The 22027-nt window shown below is 38.2% G+C and overlaps 1 protein-coding gene across 4 annotated transcripts in view; it reads left to right on the top strand.

The window, feature by feature from the left end:
- ptprub (protein tyrosine phosphatase receptor type Ub) overlaps positions 1-22027 on the top strand; it is a 311934-nt gene that overhangs the window by 263998 nt on the left and 25909 nt on the right. For 2 of the 4 annotated variants that reach the window (XM_014016595.1, XM_014016593.1), the window contains 5 exons: positions 8265-8337; positions 8439-8515; positions 16100-16117; positions 18195-18231; positions 19054-19151. In XM_014016595.1, the coding sequence (XP_013872049.1) occupies positions 8265-8337; positions 8439-8515; positions 16100-16117; positions 18195-18231; positions 19054-19151 (303 nt within the window). The remainder of the gene's footprint in view (positions 1-8264; positions 8338-8438; positions 8516-16099; positions 16118-18194; positions 18232-19053; positions 19152-22027) is intronic. The other 2 variants (XM_014016596.1, XM_014016594.1) reach the window with 1 other exon arrangement.

Below are 22027 nucleotides of genomic sequence, written 5' to 3'. Positions count from 1 at the left end.
ACTGCTGACTAAAAAATAGTCCAGGCGAGAATAAGAGTGATGAACATGTGAGAAGAACGTATATTCTTTGTTGTCAGGGTGAAGAGCACACCATGCATCGCAAAGTCCATAAGCACTCATATATTGTTTAACTATGTTTGTGGATTGCAACATCGCTGAGCTCCAGCCATATTCATCCTGTCAGTGTTGTTATTTAGACCAAAGTTGAAATCGCCTCCAAGAAATCCAGCAATCCAGGTGATTTGATAGAACAGAAATCATGAAAAAATGAGGCATCATCCACATTTGGACCACATATGCTTGCAATACAGTATTTTTGGCTAAATAAAGACAATTTTAATATTATATATCTACCCTTCAGGTCAATAACTGTATCTATTACTGTGAAGTTGATATTTTCATGTATTAATATTGCTACCCCTCTTTGTCTTGAATTATAACAGGCTGAGAATATGTTAGGGAACTCAGGAGATTTAAGATCATCCACAGTTTAATTTAATTTATGAATTTCTTGTAGTAATACAACATCTGCCTTTAATCTTTCAAGCTGGTTAAAAATTCTATATTTTTTCTGTTTGTTACCGGCCCCATTCACATTCCAAGTGACAAATCTTAAGTGGCCATCCGTGTGCATGTGAAAATAAAGCAAAACCTCATTCTTTATCATAGAAATAAAAGGACCCAGGGAAAATCATTATCACTGATTGTTGACTATGTAAAATCTTGACAGTAGTAATATAGAAAAAAAGATGTAGGTGCTGTGACGAAATGTGAAGCATATTCTTTATGAAGTATTTGAATGTATGGGAAATAATTGAGCATGAGTATGTGTGTCAGTGTGGAAATAGTTTTGTATCAAAATAAGAAAAACCATAAAAGAAGAAAGTGATGTGATAATAAACAAATGAAGAAAGAAAAAGAAAGAAGAACCCCCGCCCCCACCACAAAAAGTGCAGTAGCACCGTTCTCCACCAGTTGTGCACCCACCAATCGAGCTGTGCTTAACATTTAATTTTAATTGGTAAATAAAGAAAATATCACTAACCTTGCTGATGTTCTTAATAAAGCCATGGAGTTATACCCGAGTCTCTAAACAGCTGACCGTTAATGAAAAGCTTATCTACAGATATAACAGCCCTTCTGCCTTCGGTGATGTTTTTTTTTCCTGATCGGAAACAGAACGCGTCTTCTATCCAGAATCTGTTTTGGAAATTGATCATTTATGCTGAAGTTCGTACCGCACAGCTCCCTGCCTCGGCTCTTATCTTGCTCTTTTTGTTTATAATGCTCAAATTCAGTCAAACTTGATCTTGTTCACTTTATCTCGTGGAAGGTTCAGCTTTTTCTCAATGAAGTCATGGACCAATTCCTCTTGGTCCTCCTCCGCTTGCTTTGGTATCCCCGAAAAGACGAAGTTGTCCCGCATACTCCGGGCCTGCATGTCCAGGATGGACTCTCTCATCCTTTTTTGCTCTCCGGATAGCTGTGTCATCTCCTCGGTGAGTTCTTTAACCGACTCCCTCAGCTGGTTATTTTCTTTTTCAAGCGAAGTTACCTGTTTTTGGCTAAACTCTAGAGACTCCCTTAGAAGGTGGAATTCCTTGTGGAGAACCTCCACAAGGGTGTGTCGGCCATCCAAGCTAGTTAGCTTCTGCTCAATAGACTCCAGGATATCTGTGAAGCTTGTATTAACTGGAGATGTAGTGTTGTCAGAGCCCTCAGAATGGTTGCGTTTCACTAGCGGGGTGTTAGCCGTTGAGCTAGCTGCAAATGTTAGCTTCGGTTTGCCCATAACGATTYTTTAAAAGCTCTTGTCAACAAAAAACTCTATAGACTCTCCAAGGATTCTTCGTCCAGTTTGTTTGTTAAAATGGAAGGTTAATAATGCTTAAGATGAATTAATTTTATGTATGGATATTATGTTTTACCTGAGAGAATTATGTTTACCTGTTTTCCACCATTACTTAYGCACAAATTCTCGCGAGATCTCAGCAGCAGCAGCTCATCCTYTCCTGTGCATACTGTAGGTCTGCTAACATCCATGCACTATCCTCTCCACCCAGCAAATTAATTACCAAGGCCAAAAAGACATCTGAATGACACTGCCGCTATTCAGATTAATAGATMGTCCTCATTTGAGCCTAGAGGAGACCTTTGTTGTGACGGGGAGCTTGATGAGGTTAAACGCCTCTGCCTCTGTCTGCCGCTAACAGATTGCAGCGACGAGACAAAGGGACAGTCTGGGAAGATTGAAGGATGATGAAAAGGTGCAGAGAGAAAAGTGTGGCGAAAATAAAGCTCTCAGCTCACTTTCCCCTTAATCCGTTAAAAGYAGTTTCTTCTTCTCACTCGCACAGTTAGTCTTTAATTCTCTTTGTAATATGTGGTGCAATGTACGTGCAATAGAATCGTCAACATAGGTTAGAACTTTTTGTTCAGTGGGAATACACATATTGGTACAAAGAGTCATGTTGTCCTTGATTGTCACTGAGCACGTTTAATGTCTCAAATAGGTATTAAAAATTAGAACATGTAGTAACATAGGAACAATGTTTGGGGCAGAGCACTTCTCATAACATTTCAACAGCAAGACAGAATGAGAAACTCTGTTGTAATGATGATCCAACAGGGAGGGGTGCTATAAGAATCCACAGTCTGATCAATAGTTTCTTGTGTGAAGCGGGTCGGTTTTGAAGACTGTCAGAAACTGATGAAAAAGGATTGAGGTAGCAGTAAGTATAGTACAGTCTGACCGTCTTGCAGAATTTYTTTAAATCCTAAGAATTGTTTTATTGAGTGTAGTATGAGATGAGTTTTTTTGGGGAGAACTACACAGTTTCTGGTCTCAGAACTGTTAAGGGTGGAAATGTTTGATGTGTGCAGGATAAACAGAAATAAGCTCAATAAGAATGATGTAAAACTATGGAAATGAAAGTGRGTTTTACCCAGCTTTATCTCTTCCCTAAAACTGGTCGGGACATTGATTCTCTTGTTTTGTTGAGCATTACCAGCAAAGTCCAGGATTTATGCTAAATTCAATAACATTTTTAAATGAATCATGTTTCTAAAACTGCAACTCACTAGGAAAACGTGAATATTTTTATGGTGTCTTAGATTTTTTATATTGAAAAAAAATGCATTTTACTTTCTTTCTAGCAAGAGCACCTTTAAATTAGTTTTTTTGATGGGGTGGCCAGAAGTGACCACTGAAAATCTTGGGGTGGTTCACCAAAACTAGTGGTGTCCTGATAACAATACTGGTATCAGTATTTGGCCCTATTCCAGCTTTTTCTCAAGTAATCATACTCGTTTAAAATGCCCCAATACTCAGTACTGATACCGGTATTGATATCACATTTGATTCCCAGTTGAATGTGTTACAGTTTAYATTTTAAATAAAATGTTTCTCAGTTCCATATTTAAAGGAGAGACACCTTGTTTAAAAAATGTGTTTTTAARGTCATTGTGTAAAGTTTAAGTTCTAAATCAGTAACAACAGTGTATTCTATACTGGTACATGGTATTGGCGATTAACTACTCATACTCAGTTTGAGAAAAACTGGACTCCTTTAACCAAAACCAAAAGCCAAAACAGAAATGTTACTTGCCTGTTGTCATTTATAGGTTATTTTAAAGATAAAGCAATGTGAGAGTCAGACAGATATCTTCTGAAATCATCATTGTCAGTCCCCTAGTTCCAGTGCCCTGGGGGTAGTCATCCACCAACAACCTTCACCTTTGCTGATCTTCAGCAAAATGAGTGAAGGCAGGGAAAGGAAGCCCGGTCCAGTCACGGGTGTAATTTTCTCATGGACGTGGGGCCGCCCCTATAAGGGGTGCTTCAGCTTTTTCTTTGAGTATCACGTTTGACAGCGTTTCCTTATCCCTCACTACATAGGCAAAGCACTTCAACTTCTTGATATGTGTTAGGAAGGAGTCATGATCTTCAGTGAGTACTACGCTGGACCTCAGTATTTGTAGTGTAGGAGGAAACAGGTGTTAGATGTAGGGTCATTTCAAATGGACATATTCTTTTATGTAACTATTCTTTGCTCTAGCTCAGAGTTCAGAGTCCAGGTTTCTGCAGCATGGAGAAGGACTGACTAGTGAATGTAGGAGTCTAACTTTGGTAGCCACCAATACTGATCTGTCCTAAGACTCCTTGAGTCTTGCTAGGGGGATGACAGCTTTGGCTATCCTTGTCCTGACCTTTTTTAATTAGTTGCTCTTTAATGTAAACAAAGACTCTTAAGTAAGGAAATTCTCTAACTTGTTTGAGWTCTGTGTCCTTGATGTCTACTGTGACTAGCTCCTGTTTGCCAGCTACCATGGCCTTGGTTTGCACAAGACTAATCTCAATACCATGATGACAGTTTAGTGACAAAATTATTTTATATTTTAAAATTATATTACATGTATGTCAACCCCTTTGGACATTTACCTGCACACTGATCTTCAAAAATCCGTAATGTTCACCAAGAATCCTTATTACCCTCGCATGGAATAAGGATATAAAGATGGGGCTACGGATCAGTCGCAACACTTCCCACACTGTCTTCATACTCCCTGAAAGGAACAGTCCAAGATGCAGTCTGAGTTTCAGCTACTGCAGTGTGGCAGGTGGGGAGATGTATAATAAATTAGAATCGGATTTTTTTTAACCTTGTGAAGGTATGCATCTGCATACCAGCACAATTAGGGGTGTGGGTGGGKATCTGTGTAATTTACAGACAACCCGTACAAGTCGACATGCATGCTACTAAAAATTGAGACTAGCAGGGTCATTATCCTACTTGTTGTGAGTTGTTGGGGTGGATGACCAGCAAATTTATAGCGGGCAAGCCCTCCCCACCACCCCCACCCCAGTCCCCACTTGATGGCACTACTGCTACAAAATRTTGTTGGTTTATCCAATACCTTGTTTGGCTACATTCTTGCCCAGAATCTGTTAAAAGTATTCTGCTGATATTTATGTTGGGCCAAGTGAGCTCTTTGGGACACATGAAAGTAATCAGACTCTGACTGCATATCAGATAAATTCATCCTGTTTTTTCTTTTCCTCTAAGACATGTTAACAGGAAAAGAAATACCTCATTACAGTATCAATTGAACCACTTGTAAAATCTAAACTGCATAAGCCAAATGGGGTATTGATTAAATATAACACCCAGGTCATTGTCGTCCGTCCTGAAATGCGCAACCAACTTCACACTCTGTCTAGTACAACCTTTTTGTTCGGCTCTCTTTGTGCACCTTCCGAGTTTATCTCTTGATTGAACCATAAAGCGCAGACAGATTTCCTTTTTTCTGCCCGTGTTGTTGCAGTCATTACTATCTGTAGCTGGATAATTTGAGTAACACAATGGACACACCCGGATCTCTCAATGCCTCTCCCCAAGTGAAACAATGGTGGCAACAAGTTGAGTTTATACCCAAGAGAGAAGTCCCTCTCTGTTGCCCCCACTCAGCCTATAGCATTCATGAAAAAGAGAAAACGTCTTTTGTCTTTGGTACATGGTGTCCCCCCCTCTGAAACTCTGCTTGTAGACTCATTAAATTGTCCCTTTTGGCCAAAACACACTCCACTCGAAAAAATCAATACACACCTCTTTGAGGTTTTTTTTCTCCCTCTCTGTGCTAAGAGTATGTGTTTTGATGGATTGTCTCTCGCTATTATAAAGGAAAATGATGAGGGCTATTGTATTACACCCCGCCCCCTACCTCTCACAGGCATAAGTTTTTATTTCCCCGAGGAATACCTGCTTTCTGTAAAAAACATTGATCAAGAATTTACTGTGGGCTGTAAAGATGGTATGTGTGGCAGCTGCTGTCATATTCCCACTGCTGAAACTTACGATGGAAGAACAGCAGAGTTTCGCTGGAGAACTGCCTTCACATCACTCCAAGAGGGTGAGGTTTGGAAGAGCGATGGACTCGTTCGAAACACTAATTCACAGCTACGTCGCGGCAGAGGCCACAGACTGAGTCCTTTTAAACTAAAAACATCTGATGCAACATTTGTAGTTGCCGCTGTCAGAATAATTTTTTCTGCATTTTTTAAATTCTGGAATATTCTGTTTGATTTTCCAGGGGTTAAAGAGTCATTAAGGACAGAAAGTCAATTCAAAAACTCTGAATGAGACTATAAATGTGAGTAGAACTGGATGGTAAAAATCAAAAATAAACGATGAATAATTCAGTCACTAATTTGACTCATTTTGTGTTATCAAACCAACCCACCTCACTGATTTTCTACAGTCAAAGCGTTTAATGAAGCTTTCCCCAGAGTCCCCACTCTTCTTTTCAGTGAACTGCCATTCGTTTCTTCTATTCCTCTACCTGCTTTTCTCCCCCATCACCGCTTCTCTCCTCTCTCCTGAGAACTGCATAGGAAAGGTGGGAGAGACAAAAAACCAGAGCTCAGAAATCTCGTGTCAAAAATGTACGGAAGGCAAGAAAAATAAGAGGGAAGAAGGTGGACAGGGGGAAGGAAGCAATGAAGAGCCACGAGGGGAGGAGGGGGAATGAGAATTAGGGATTCAGAAAGAAACCGCCATGGAGYGACGGCGTGAAAGAGGAGGAAATGTGAGGAGGAGGATGTAATCCTAGGCAGGATTTGACTGGTTCTTGGCTGTCTGTGGAGGGAACTGCTTTGTAATCCTTTGCGCCCCCCTTCAAACTTGGGCAGAATTTTTAGAAAATTCCTCCATAGGTAGAAAACCTCAAAAGGTAGACACATATGAATGTATTGTAGGCTTTTGGGGGGCTTTTGCCAGCCAATTTTAAGTGGCTGATTGCTGATATGATTTGGTTCAGAGTCACTTGTGGCCCTTCTTGAGAAGATATGCATGCTTGCAGTTTGGCAGATCCTTTTCTTTATTTCTTTGCTTTAGTGTCACACCCATCTGCTGAGAAAAAGGCACAATTTCTATGTTCAGTCTACATGTAGCTTTTTTTTAAACCTTTAAACTTATATAACTGAAGCTTTTTTATTTGATCAAATCACTGAAACACACAACCAGTCTAGACTGGGAATTTAACACTAAATAATGGTTGATTCATCATATAAACAGTTTAGATTCACACTATTTATTATTCATATATACTTGTTAGGGGGGAAAAAACTTAATGACTTTGTTCAGTTCAGGGCTGAAATAAGGGGTAAATGTGGTTTAAAAAGACCATAATCTATCAGCAGATGATAACATGAAACAAGATAAATCAATTCATTCATCTTCTGCTACTTATTGGTTGAGTTGCAGATATAACAGGTCCAGGAGAGAAACCCMGTTATCCCTCTCTCCAACAACCCTTTCCAATTCGTCCTAAGGGACCCTGAGATGTTCCCAGGCCAGAGAGGGAACATAATCCCTCCAGCAAGTCCTGGGCCTTCCCCTGGGCCTCCTACCAGTGAGACATGCCCGTAACATCTCTAAAGGGAGGCGTCCATGATGCGTCCTAATCAGATGCCTAAACCACCTCAACTCATTTCACCCTCTTCTGGTCAAGGACCATGGCCTCAGAAGTAGAGAAACTGACTTCCATCTCAAGCGCTTGTTTATTCTCGCTAATCTCAGCTAATTGTAGATGAGTTTAAGATTTAAACACATTTTCAGTAAACAACTARACGTATAGAGGAAATACGGCTGTTTTAGCCTGTACAGTGTGTCTGTGGATGTTTCAGATGTTTCGATGCCATTTCAACCCCACAAAATCCTCAGGAAAAACGACTTTTGTCCACTTTGCTTTTTTCAACATATTGTGTGATGTTTGTGTTTGAAACTAAAGCAGAGTTTAAGTTTTAATCAACCTTTCTGGGTCAGTCGTAATCAACTTCTACGCTTGGAGCATTTTTTATGCAAACTGCTGTATGGTGGTGATGGTAAACTATAAGTTCTTTGATTGGAGGCAACACCTGATTTGGCTGAAAAACAGCAGCAAAGGCAGAGAGGATATGCTGTGAAAATCAGAGAGCTTAGAAGAAACAAAGGCTACATTATACTGTATTGTAGTGTTTTCCTTAAATCCTCTTTTATGCTTAAAGCAGTAAAAGTCTCTAAAGAATGCAGTAACTCTTGATTTATTTATGGAAAATTCCACTGATGGCTCTTTATAAATTCTCACCATGAAACACAAGTCTTTTTCATTTTCAACCGAAACAAATGTGCTGAAACTGATTTTGTTTATTTAACGTATTAGAACTGTGCACACACAGAGACTGTGTTCCTGAAATCTGCAACTAGTGTCGCTTTCCATCTCTGCAGAGCTTCTTTGATGGCTGGGACTGCACCAAAAAGAAGGACAAAACCAAAGGGAGGCACGACACCTTGCTGGGATGTAAGTAATCATGGAAATGTGAAACCCACGCTTGAAGAAAAACAGTGAAAATGACAAATATTTTTCTTTGTTTTTTTGATTTTCCTTTGTATCTGCCTCAGATGACCGTCACAGAGTGAAGCTCCATCCTCTGCTGGGCGATCCTAACTCAGACTACATTAACGCTAACTACATTGATGTAAGTCTAATCCTGTTTTCCTGCCTCCGCTTTGTATGAAATGCAAATCTGCCCAGTCTCCAGCTCTCACAGCCTGCAAAGCCACAGTCCATCTCTCTCTCACTCTCTCATTCCTCTCTAAGTCTGCTGCCCCACTTTCACCTGGAAGCTTTCATCCAATCACASACACCTCTCCCCACAAGTGTTTTGCCAGATGCCATCGCTGTTAGGTGCTGCACCAGATCCCTGACCCTGAATACCTCTGCTATCATTTTTATTAAAATTGACAGGAATAAATGCATTTAATGCCCGTAAAGGAGATGAGCCTTTCTGTAAGACGCTACAGTGCAAATCCACCCAAATTAAATAGACATCGCTGATGTTATTCACTCTCTGGGAAAAAAAAAACAGGAAGGAGATGATCCTGTCACATGTCTGGCGCCATGATAACATCGGTCATATAAAACGTGTCGCTAATGTGTCTCATTCATGCTTGTTTTCATTCATAAAAGTTTCTAACGAAAGCTTTTAATTGAGTATATAAAAAGACAGTAAAACAAATTTACAGCTTGAAATAGATACCTGTAGTTTGTTTAGTTTATTTTTTCCTGTCACAGTCCTTTGTTGTTRCTATTTATTTGAGTTCTGTCAAGGGAAGCCAAAAGATCTGATGCGACTTCTTTATCTCGCTAGATTTATTCTCCACGCTTCTCATGGGGAATACTGTAAAGTAAATGTGACACTCTGCGAGATGTCGAGGCGGGCTGTTGTACTCCCACTTCTGCCTGCAGTTGATAAGACGTTGGAAGATCCCATCTCTGTCGAAAAGATTATGAAGCATCTGTTTGGGGAAAAAAATAAAAGGGGCTGATATTATTTCTTCTCATTTAAAGAAAATTGCTTCCTACCCGTTTCATTTTTTTTTTTCACGTAGATTCCTCCTTTTGGGCTAAATTGTATCATTGAAATGCTTGACACCACAGAGTGTTTTTCCTCTCTTTCATTTCTTTGTAGAGAATGAGCAGTGGTGGCGTGTTTTCGGAGAGCTCCACACAATGAGAGGGCATTAAAGACTTCGCTGCTGTAAGGGTTTAGTCATTGTGGGGGTCTCTATTAGTGTTTTGGGGCACAGAGGTGCAGGCATTAGAGGGAAAACACCACTCAGCAGCCACTACAGTGTTGGTGTCGGTGCTGATGACCCCCAACCCAACACACTGAAATGTAGCCAGTCAGGTACAGCAGAACATATTATAGACAAAATGCTATTTCACCAGAGTTTAGATAAAAGTTTTTCCTCTTTTCAGACAGAGAGGAGAAGCTCTCTGATACTGATTACCTAATTTTTTGCTTATTTGCAACGTATTTTTCTTATAAGGATTTACCATATTTATTCAAGTATGATACGTAATATTAAATCCATAAAATCATCCATAAATTTGGGGGGTAGTACTCAGATAAATATTTTTACTTGTGTATTTTAACTGAAATATCGGCTTCATTCACAAAATGCTTGCAATGAGACCGCGTCATAAAAAGCAGCTGGAACGAGCTTACCTCTGACACTCCTCTGTGCTTCAGAGCGAGACAATGACAGATCCAGGCAGGCGACATGATGTGAAGAAAAAGGKGGGAAAAGTATTCCTGCAGCTTAGTAATGATAACGAACTAATGACATTATCATGTGACTGAGCTGCTCCTGGAACAACAACAAACACATGTTCGTCTGTAATGGCTGCCATCTACCGGTGTTCTGGAAAAGTTTGTATCCCTGAAAAAAACGTTTCCCCACCAGAGGGGGCGCTTGCGAGTAGGAAGTAATCTGCTTTTCCACTTGAAGATGGCCCAAATCTCAGTGAAGTCTCTGACTTTTGTGTTGGCTCATCCTGGTGGACTATGTGTAAAATGCCAGAATTCATATGATGCTGCTACAGCTGATGTATATTTGTTGTCAAAACACATTTTAGTACATATGTTGTTAAAATAAAATGAACAGTCCAATGATCATTTTACTGATATGTATAAAGACTGTAAAGGCTGAAAAATCTTGAAGTCTGTATKAAATTGGAGGTAGTTTGAGGATTACATTCTAATGCTTTTTAAGCTCGGGGGGGTTGTATCATACATGAGATTGTATCATACACGAATAAATACGGTAAATATTGATTTTTTTTTTGTTATTGAGAGTAGTCTAGTGCTTTATATTTTTTGCTGCTTTGTGTTTTGTCACTGTGGTGTCTGTCAGCTGTAGATGAGCACACAGTTATACAGTTTATACAGTTTATACACATGTGGACACACACAGCTCTCATGTTGTGGTTTTAATCAGCTTTAATGCAAAAGTCATTTCTCAGTGTTGTATGTTTTCCCTCTAAGCAGCYGGACTTTTAAACTCAATAGATCTTCAGGCTTCCCGAGAGACTTTGGCTGCTTTTTCAGTCCCATACCTGACAATTTTTCAGAGAAATGGGTTTTCCTTGTTTGTTTTGCTGTTGAGCCACTTACCTCTGACCTTTAAAACACTCAGTCATTGACAGGGCCCCTAAACTCAAGGGATAACTCAGACTTGTGTTGACTGATAACAGACAACTTAGCCAAGAGCCTGTAACCACTTTGTTACCTGCAGCCTGTTACTTCTACTTTCTTTAGCTGAAGCTACAAAAATAAATAAATAAATAAATAAATAAATAAATAAATACAAATTTATATAAAAAATAAGACAGTGTTTTGACACCAACAAGATGAGTCCATCGAGTTATTAACTGGAAACTTGTCATTAATTTGTTGCTAAAATATGCTAATGTGCTGAAACGCACATTTAAAATGATTTAAGCTGTATTATAATGTAAGTGGTGAGTTTAGTTTTCTGATTTGGAACAACCTAGAACTTTAAGTTGACTTTCCATCAATTTCAATCAGAGCGATTTGAATTTATGTGAAAGGAACTAATTGATTCAAAGAAGTCCAGTCAATGTGTCCAATGAACTTGGATCAATTTAACTGACTTGCTTTTCACCATTCGAAGCAATTCATTGATTTTGGATCAACTATTCTATTTTTTCAGTGAATGAAAATGTGTTTTAAGKTAATTGAACCCATAAAAGTAAGTTATCATCATTAAACCAAGGACGTTAGGTGAGATTAATGTTAATAAGTGTCTAACATGAACAACAGATCAAATACTTTTTATAGAGGGCAGTACATGACCATCTAAATCTATGACTTTCTGATCTATCACCTAGAGGTATTTATTATACAAAGCAGTTCTTTAGCCCTGCCTGTTTAGTTACTATTTTAGTACTAACGTAAAAACATTCTGTTGTGATCAAATTTTGAAAAACTGGACAGAAAATAAATTTAAAAAGGACCAAAGTGTCCCTGCCTATTTAGAATTAAAGTACAAAAAGTACTGTCAATTTAAACCCTTTCCACAGTTCTGGAAAACAATAGAAGTAACTTGGTCATAAATTAATCTACCCAAGATTTTTGGCACACAATCCATGATTAACAACTATTTTTGCTTCTTGGGCTAAATTTTTCTCCATTTATAAGTAATGAAGCCCTCTGATAACAGCCTTCCTGTTGCTTTCTGCCACTGCTGCTCCATTTCAGAATCACACCCAAACACTTTGCCTCATGTAAATTAATTGAGATTTTCAATGATGAGCTATTAATAGATTATTTTTTAAAAAATCTATCTTTCATTCCAATCTAATCAGAATTTTAAATGCTGCGGAGGAAAAGCTGTTGAAAGTCCTTGTTCTCTCATACATTTATTTACTGAGGCGAGAATCCCTTCAAGTATGTATTTAACAAAAGAGAAACTTCTAGAAATCTTTTTATGGCCCAGTAGGGAGCTGTGCAGAGCCCGTCTTTAGTCAGTGTCAGTTGGAGCACGGGCGTACAAGAGAAGTTTACGGCTACTGGGAGAAAAATAGATGGCCACACACTGGAATAAAAATTGCCTGCCTGGTGCGTTGAGCAAAAAAAAAGTTGTGTTGATATATGGTTTGCTTCCGTGTGCTCCATTCATTTCATGTGTTTCCAGTTTTCCAAACTCCCTCCCATTCATACAGCGTGACAAAAATTAAACCCTTTATTTTATAGCTACATGGGGGGTTATTAAAGTTTGATACTTGAACAAAAATATATTGAATAAGTGGAGATCTGTCATTTTTACAGTCGTTTTAAGAATACTCTAGGTTGTTGTTGTTTTTTTAGTGTTTGTCATTATTTGTAAGTAGGAAATAAAACTTTTTCATAATTGTATTCATTAAAAATGTGAAGAAAAAGTTATGGAAACCTGAGTTTGAGGGAATCAAAAGTAACTGTTGTAAATGTGTGTATTGACAAGACTATATTACCAAAACTGTTATTTCCTAAAATAGCTAATTTAATTCTTGATTTACCAACTTCACAGAAGACACAAAGCTGTTGGAAAGAAGGGAAAATGTTGTGGTTCAGTTTGTCCCCAATTATTAGTTAGAGAATCCAACCTCCATTTCAATTTCCTTTGGTTTTAGCCTTCTTGAAATAATGAAGTTTCAATTTTCCACTTCTTAATCACATGAGGCATTAAACAGCTTGTAATCACAAAGATAAATTGTCAGCAAGACTGTTGTATCCAGCTGACTTCATACAATAAGACCAGGAGTTTTTAAATTAAAAGAAAAAAAAATCCTGAAATGTGAAGTATTCATTTTTTTCTCAATTCAGGAACTAATTTCCCTGATATTTAGTGGCTCAAGCACCATGTAATTGCACTAAGTGTCCAAAAATGGYAAGAACTGCAACAGCTTACAGCCTCAGATTGTTGCTTCAAAAAGTGGCACCATCATGGACACAATGCCTACAAAAATGTTGAGATTCTTACATTTCTTGTGGTCTAGATCAGCAGTATAATATAAAAGGGAGAGAGGCACAATTTATAAAATAAAAGGTCACAAAGTGAAGTTGAAGTCACAAACATTCCTAATAAGAGATCAAACCAGAAGCATAAACAGCTAAAAAAAAAATTTTCCTAAGGTTTATATAAATTTAAAACCAAATTTTATTAGTTTATAGCTTTATAGTTATAAAGATTGCAAAACATTTCAATGTACAACTAATAAATTTATTGTTATTGAAGATTGAATAATCTATCAAAAATAATACACGAGAATAAGTAAAGTAAAACATTGTAAGGATTTTTGTTGCCCAACAATATACTTAACAAAATTTGAAACATTTTAAATTTGTGAGTTTCTTTATTAGTGATACTTGTAACCCTTTTTCACATGTCAGAATGCTTTATTGTGCTCATCAAAGAGTTTGAATATCCCTTCCTCTTGGTAAAAAAAAAAGTGCAAAACATAGAGTTACAGAGAAAAYGACCTCCAAAAAATCTGAAAGTAGAAGGGCAGAGAAAGGAGATGGAAGAAAGTCAAAATAACTTGACAAGAAGATTGAGTTTAAACCAATGAAATCACCCCACACATTGTACAGCAAATTTATCTTCTTTAAATAGCGTTGTTGTTTTTTTTGCAAGTAGTTCATTGAAGTCTGGTGTCCAGACCTGTTCAGCTTAGTCTTAATGTTAACTACCAACTCTGCATTAGCTAATTATACCAAAATAAGCTAGAGGTAGTTTGTGAAACTAGTAAAATAAATAGTTTTAAAGTACCAAAATGTGGATGGAGTTGGCAGGGTCTTGGTGAGGTCTTCAGGAGCGCAATAATACCACAGTGGGATGGAGAAAAATTGGTCCATTTTGGTTTTGAGCATTCACAGAACCACTATAGCAAGGTTGTATTTGGCTAATCATTGTGGAGACAGTGGGGTCCTGAGTGGAAGTTTGGTGACAACAGTGTATCAATGAAGTGGAGCCCATCCACACCACATAGGTCGGACAATGAGAACCTGAAGCAGGACTAGCCATCCTGGCCTCTTGCCTAGGCTGTGACTGTGACAAGATCATACAACAAAACCTAGCTTAGACATGATATTTGTGGTAGTAGCTTAGTGCTAGTGTGGCACGAAAGCACACGAGAACATTTCAGGAATGAGAAAATAGCTGGAAAAACATATCTGTTGAGGACTAACGATTACCTTGAAGCCTTAAAGAGAGTTTTATTAATTTACTAAAATCTAACTACATTTTCATTAGTCATGTAGGTTGTGTAGAGCATAAGGCTACTTTTTATACTTTAACATTGTTATACTGTTCCAATCTTCCATATGTAGCTCTGTTCTCACTAATATTTACGCTTTCAACAACTCCCCTGTAACCACTTACATCCCACAAGATTACCCAGCAGGACATCTTCACTTACAGTGTAGTAAAATCTGAGCCTGGCAACGACAAATGAAGGTATTTTTGCTCTCACATAATTCTTATTTGTTATTCCATTGCAGCTAATACAGATCACATCATATATTCTGGCTGCAAATGAGACTGCAGAGTGTGTTGTGAGCACTTCTAATTTAGAAAGGAACACGTGGACAAAACACAGCTTCTCAGGCAAATCTTAAATGGAAGTAGAGGCCCTGTCACACTATAATGTTTTTGATGATGAAAAGGGAATAAAAAAAAAAACAACAACAACTGGAATCCTCTTTTAGACGTAGACGAGGCTGGCCCTACCCGGTTTGGTGCCATAGGCAAGATTTTAGATGGTGCTCCTTATGCAATTTTTAAACCTCATTTCCAATTTACAGACATTCACATACCAAGTTAAATTATTTTATATTTGGTATTATCTTTTGAAACAAGGTTGTCCATTTTAAAATAGTTCATAATACAAGGTAATTCCTCCTGGTAAGATCTAGTCAAAACTATACATTTTCCAGCCATTTGAAGAGCATTTTACTCAATTCTTRGGATTAATAAAACAACATAAAATCAAAGTTTTATGAACACTGAAAACCAAACTTTAACCTGAACTTAGATCATAACTGAAACTTTTATTATCCTTATTTTGTTTTCTATGTTCACACTGAACACCAGTAGTTGGTCTCRACTGCATCATATGRWACTTTTATCATGAAACATYCTCTGMAACATATAACACCTCATATGGTAACAAACAGCTGAGAAACCCACATAAAAAGTTACCTTCATAAACTTGAGTAATCAGCGATTATTCTACAGATGAAATCAACTAAACTCAGATAACAAGGTAAAAGTTACTTGTGGCATCCCCTAGATGGATAGTGCCTTTAGCATTTGCCTATACTGCCCATGCCACAGGCCGGCCCCGGATGCATACATACTGTTATACTATTGACTGGATCAATTATATGATTAACTTAGTCATAGATTTTTTTAAGAAGTTGGTAGAAGTTGTCTGAGATGTTATAGTGTGACAAGGCCTTGGTTTAGGAGACAGTCATGGCAGTGTCAGTAGCATATTTTATTACCTAAATATTTATTTGCCATTATTTTATTAGGAAAGTCTCATTAGTAACATAAAATAACATGGATTAAAGGACAGGGAAGCATATGTAACACCGTCTGTATACACTAAGGCCTCCCACCTGTCTGTAACTCCTAAAGCTTCTTTCATTAACTAGCCTATATGTCTTCTTTTTCTACTCCCCATCCCACTTCCTCGACCTCGGACCCTGTAGATTCGGATTAACAGGGAAGTAAGTACTTCACTGCTCATTCTTCTGCTTGCCATTGCTTTATTTTTGCTCTGTCCCCTCCTCTCTTTCCACTGTCCTCTATCCACAAGTGTCCAAAGTTAGGGGCGTTTCAGCTGAGCGTTTTAACCAAATAACTAAATAAAGTTCTCAGTAAATGAATTGAAAGGAGACATATCATGCAAAATCCACTTTTTTTAGTCGTTAACTGCATTTCATTTAGGAGCACAGAACAGTTGGTGCTGCGTAGATATCTTCATATTCGGTTTGGGTCATGTTTTTCAACCCGTTCAGTTTTATCTAYTTTTCTATGACGTTTTCTGAACTRTTACATCAGTCTTTGTGATGGAAATGCCAAATAAGATCTGGACTAATCATCTACAACTTCATCGCCTTCATCCTCCTCTGGGTCAGACTCTGGATCCAACATGAAAGGCTGGATGGACAAGTCTTCCATTGGTGACATCCATTGACATTCTGCATTTAAAGAGACAGCCTCAAAACGAGTTGATCTGAGGCACACCTCAGAAAAKAGGTGAATCAGGGAGGAATTCAGCCTTATTGTTCCACTTTCTGTAGACCCCAGCTGAATGATTTAAATATGAAAAGGAAGGATTTAAAAGCATAATATGTCTCCTTTTAAGAGAACACAAGGAGATGATTCTCTRTCTGGATAGAGACAACCTTGCTGTTTTTGTTAGTTTTTTTTTTTTTTTTTGTAAGTGGCCAAGAATCAGCAAGTTTAGTTGCTATGGCAACCGTCTCAAGAAGAAGAGGAGTGGTAGGATTCACGATGACAGAGTTTGGTCAGGGCCTGAGGAATTGTGGATAGCAGGCCTCACAGCAATGGTCATCCATCTCCATTTCAAACGTCCGTGTTTCTTTCTGACTGGATGCAGTTCAGCTCAGCAGCTCATTAGCAACATAGACGGGACTTGTCATAAAAGGGAAGTGCACAAAGATAAACGCTGTTATCTACATTATGGATCACAGCATCGGACTGATTTGATGAGAGTTGTTTGGCTCGGGGAGTTTATTCAGATCATTTCGACCTGCTCTCTTCCCTCCGCAGAGTCAGGAAAAGTCACGTAATTACAGTGTCAATTATGCTTCAAGCTGCTCCTCTTAACCAACACTAAACCCYAGCGAAAGTGAGCTTTCCAAGGTGACATTTTCAAAGAATCACAAAGGTTAACTGGGCTTTTTGAGTATATATATATATATATATTTTTAAAGCAGGACTTTCTTTGAACAGTTTGCTCATCCAAAAAGTGTTGTGTAATTCAAAGTCCCTGGTGTGTTTTTTTTGTCTTTGTTTGCTCACCTCAAGGCCGTAGAGGTGACGTGTCACTGTTCATTCACATTCACCCCATTCTCACTGTGTGAAAACATCTATCATCTATATCAAAAGCCGCCGCGTCTTTTGATATAACGGCTTTTCAAACTACTTTGCTCCTCATAATTAATTTTGCTCTTGAAGGCAGTTTATGCTCGTTTCACGCATTTATGTGAAATCTGTGCAAAAGAGGGAAGTCGTACATATAAATGCAGTTTTTGGTCTGTTAATTTATCACTTCAGCTATAGCGCACATTTGAACCTTCAGTGGAAATTGATTTGTTATTTCACGAGATAGCGCTCGGAGAGAGATGTTTCTGTAGATTAGACGGCTGAAATTAAAAAAGTTTGAGCTTTTAGTTGTCATATCTTTATTAAATTGCCTCGGGGATTCAGACATTGTTCACTCAGCTTCCCCCCCGACAAAGTTTTTATGTTTAGATTTATTTATTTATTTCAAAGATGTCTCTGCGTTACAGTTGCCCTCATGTTTCAAACTCCGTGTTCTCACTGAGGGCAAAGACATCTGGACTCATCAGGTGCAATAGTGGGAAATGATAAACATGCTTCGCAGTTGCAGTCGGGTTCAGTGGGGGAGCTGGGGTGGGGGTGGGGGGTGGTGGTAGGGGATTAGGAAAAAAGGGGGACGCAGAGAGAGACGCCCTCCCTTACAGCTGTGCCAGAGGCTCAGATGGCTTACTCAGCATGTCGTTCCTCTTTTTTTTTTCTTTTTCTTTTTTCCAGGGCTACCATCGATCCAACCACTTCATCGCCACTCAGGGTGAGTATCCCCGCCAGGCTTTAGTGTGTGTCTGTATGGATTTAGGGAAGCAGAGCTCTTTGGTTTTTCTTTTTTTTTGTCATGTCTTAATCATTTGAAGATGATCTGACCAGTGAGCACATGCAAACAAGGCCTCCGCCAGAAGCAGCCGCATCCAGAGCTGATGGTGTGTCAATAAAGCCCGAGCTTGTTTTGTCACAAACTAAATAATAGAGATTAGATGAATTGTTGAGCAGATTGATGGCTTCTCAGTCTCTCTCCCCTCAAACAGGCAGCTGGGCTCTGATTAGTGAGCAAATGTTAAGTTTCCCCTGCTAGTTCRTCTACCCTGAGGAGAATTGGTTTCTATAGCCTTCCGCTGCAGAGACGGCGAGGATCTGCTTATCTTGCACCAGCACCCCTCTTCCCCTCCTGTTCCACTCAGAGAAGCAGATGAAACTTGCAGGAGGAGAGAGGAAGGATGTCAGCTGCGCTTTTTTGTCTCGCTCGATATTTTTTCTGCCAGTTTTCAAGCTGTGTCTTGCTTCCTAAATGTCTCCCCCTCTCAGATGACAGTGAGTGACTGGTGGTCCCCCAGACTTTCATCATCAGCCACTGTTGTTCCCCCACCACCACCTCCTCCCGTTCTGCCTTCCTGGAATCCCCAATAACTTTGTCCAAGGCGCAATCTTCAGAGATCAGAACCCTGTCATCTGAGAAGGAACACTTGGGTCACAATTATACAAGATTTCATGACAGCAAAAAGTCGCTTCTTGAGAAGGCGGGCTTTGATGCAGCGTGTTTCGCCTCTTTTTCTGTTATTTCTTTCCCTCTTCCCTCCAGGACCCAAGCAGGAGACTCTGTATGATTTTTGGAGGATGGTGTGGCAGGAAAACTGCTTCAGCATCGTCATGATCACGAAGCTGGTGGAGGTTGGCAGGGTATGTTATCTACAGTCTTCCCTTCTCCTCCCTTCTGTCACAAACCCAGTGTTCAGAGGCACACTGACACCATCRAAATGAAACAGTCTGGTGTCTACGTGAAAAGCTTTTTTTTGTTTTTTTTTTTGTTTTTTTGTCTTTGAAGGACATATGTTTTGGAAAACCCTACTGTTCAAGCAACTGCAGCCTAAAAGCTGTTTGTTTTGGRTGATGATGTGCTTTAGACTAATACAAAAACAAGCCAAACTGCTAAACAGACTGCTGATCCATTTGGAAAGTATTGTATTTGCTGCAAGTATGGTCAGAAAACTGGTATCCGTTACTGCCAGCCTAAATAACAGTTATCAATTTAAATACGCTGTATTTAGAGAGCACATTTGGCTCTACAAATAAAGTATAGTATAATAAAAGCATAAAAAAATAAAACATGAATCATCAACCATGTAAAATTATCAAAACAGGAAGAAATTATAAAACAAAGTATCAAAGCAAGTAAAAAGAGAATATCACATAAAAAAGGCAAAATCATTAATTGCAATGAAATCCAAAGAAAAGTCCAACATTAGGCTGACTGATTTCAAGACAGTTGTAATGATGAGTTCAACTTAACTTGGAAATAAGAACTCAGGTTAGAAAATTATGTCTTAATTTCTTGCTTGTGATCACTGACCTCAGCAACTAGACTAACTACGATTAGCAACACAAGCTAATAAAGAGGTGTTATGCATTCAAACACTGTAACAGTTTTACTGATAAAGATTGCAAAGTGCAGCACATTTAATAAATACAAACTGATGAAACTGCTGATAAATWACCTGTTTACAAACTTGTTTATGCACAGGCCAGCCATGTTGGGTTTTAAATATAGAACTGGTTTAAAAACAATAAATATTGTGTTTAAAGAACTTGACTTTTTTTTATTATTCTTAAGAAATGAATTACTCTATAACAGCTCTTGTCTTTTCAACCTTTGCCTAATTTTGTATCGGCTGATGGGAATATGAAAAAGTGCTGCCACATGGGAAATGTTGAAGTATCGTACCAGCGATGTMAAATGATTGTGTTTTGGGGAAAATTATTGTAAACACACGGCTTGTGTTCTAAAGTGTCACAGAATTATCTACGTAGAATAATATAGACATATTATAGCAAGTAACACATTGTTACCTTTAAATAATCTAATAGAACAGTAGAAAAAAATGCCTCATTTAACTTAATGAGGATTGCAGGATGTCCAAAATAAGACGATGAGACGATGTATAGTATAAACAAGGTAGTGTGGTATATATTCATATCAAATTCATATCAAAATTAATTCAGCCATTCATTTAAGCAGTTGAGTTATTATGTATTATGGGATTTGTGGAAATATTGATGAGACGGAGGATAAAATAATTGAAAAATGTCATCATTATCGTGTGTCTGGAAAAGCTGAATATGAACCTAAATTGTAAGCTTATCCAAACACAGAGCGAAAGAGTTGTTTTTAATATTTTAATCAATGTTTTGGCCTTGTCACCATTTTCCGACACAATATTTCCTATGGTGCCATAGTAGTAAGAGCTTTAAAAACAAAATTCATTAAGAATACCAGATAAGCCCTGCGTTATTTGTCTGTTTTGAAAATATTGTGAAATTTTATGATAAAATGTGTGTGGGAGCATAAATATACTTTATCCTGGGATTTTGTCCGGTAATGCAGCAGCATTATGTTCTGCTACACATATGCCATAATTTCCACCTCAAGTATCCCCATCCGTTTTTGTTCGGGCCAGAGAAACATATCACCTCAGCAGATGGTTAAAATGACACCATTTTTCTAACAGAAGCTCTTCATCCAATTTGGTTCCCCTTCCTCACAATTCTGGAAACAGTCAATAAATGGGAAGTGGTCTGTGTGGCAGAATCCAAATAACACCTCCATTAAATGGAAAAAATGACCTCCACTGGATCTGGTAATGGTTAAAAAAAATGAAGCCCTCCTGTTCCATTATGCTGTCTGTCATTATGTTATTATTTTGTTTTTTTCCCCCCCCCATGCTGTCTTTGCCCTCCAAGATAAAATATCTGCAGAGGAACAGGTTGTGTTTGTTCTGCTGCAGCATTTGAAGGCTAACTGCAACATGCTTTCAACGTGCAAATACATTAGTAACAGAGAATGGACAGTATTGTGTTAGGTAACACTAATTCTGAATGGAAATTATGTGGGTAGGATTGGTTTGTTCAGATAGCACAGAGAACGCTGGTGTTTTTTTTAAATAGAAAAATAAATGTTCATCTAAAACAGTAATTAAAAGGTTTATAGTGTCTTAAATGACTTTGCTAAATAGGAGCAATAATTCACCTTAAAGGTATCCCCAACCTGTTTTAACAGGCATTATTCGATAAACATTTACATCAAGTGTAAAACAAAGACTATAAAAATACTGTAGGCTTTTTCGTTTTTATAAATTTTAATATATTKTCACACGTACAGCAACATTTATGTACTCTGCAAAGCATACCAGGTTTACTAGGCTTTCCACCAGTCGAGAGCTCTATCCATCCTGAAGGTTCATTTTGGACGATATCTGACAATCAACCYATTTAAATTAAACCTAAGTGCCTCGACAGAGAGGAGAGTGAAGAAGTGACTCAGTCGGAAGCAGAAAATAATAATGGAGGACAACAGAGCTGCTTCATGGCAAGAAAGCATTAGCTTAGCCTATTAGCTTTCATGTTAGCACCTGAGCTAATACATATACTGTATACATATTCAAAATAGCGTTAGCAATATATGAACTAAGGTCACATATTTATATATATTTATACATAGTGTTTATTTCCCGAGCTAACGTTCTTAGCTAAAGAAGTAATGCTATATCATTGTGTGTGTA

This window comes from Austrofundulus limnaeus, unplaced genomic scaffold (assembly GCF_001266775.1).
Source record: "Austrofundulus limnaeus strain Quisiro unplaced genomic scaffold, Austrofundulus_limnaeus-1.0 Scaffold148, whole genome shotgun sequence".
NCBI classification, from domain to species: Eukaryota; Metazoa; Chordata; class Actinopteri; order Cyprinodontiformes; family Rivulidae; genus Austrofundulus; species Austrofundulus limnaeus.
This window is presented reverse-complemented; position numbering and strand designations above follow the sequence as displayed.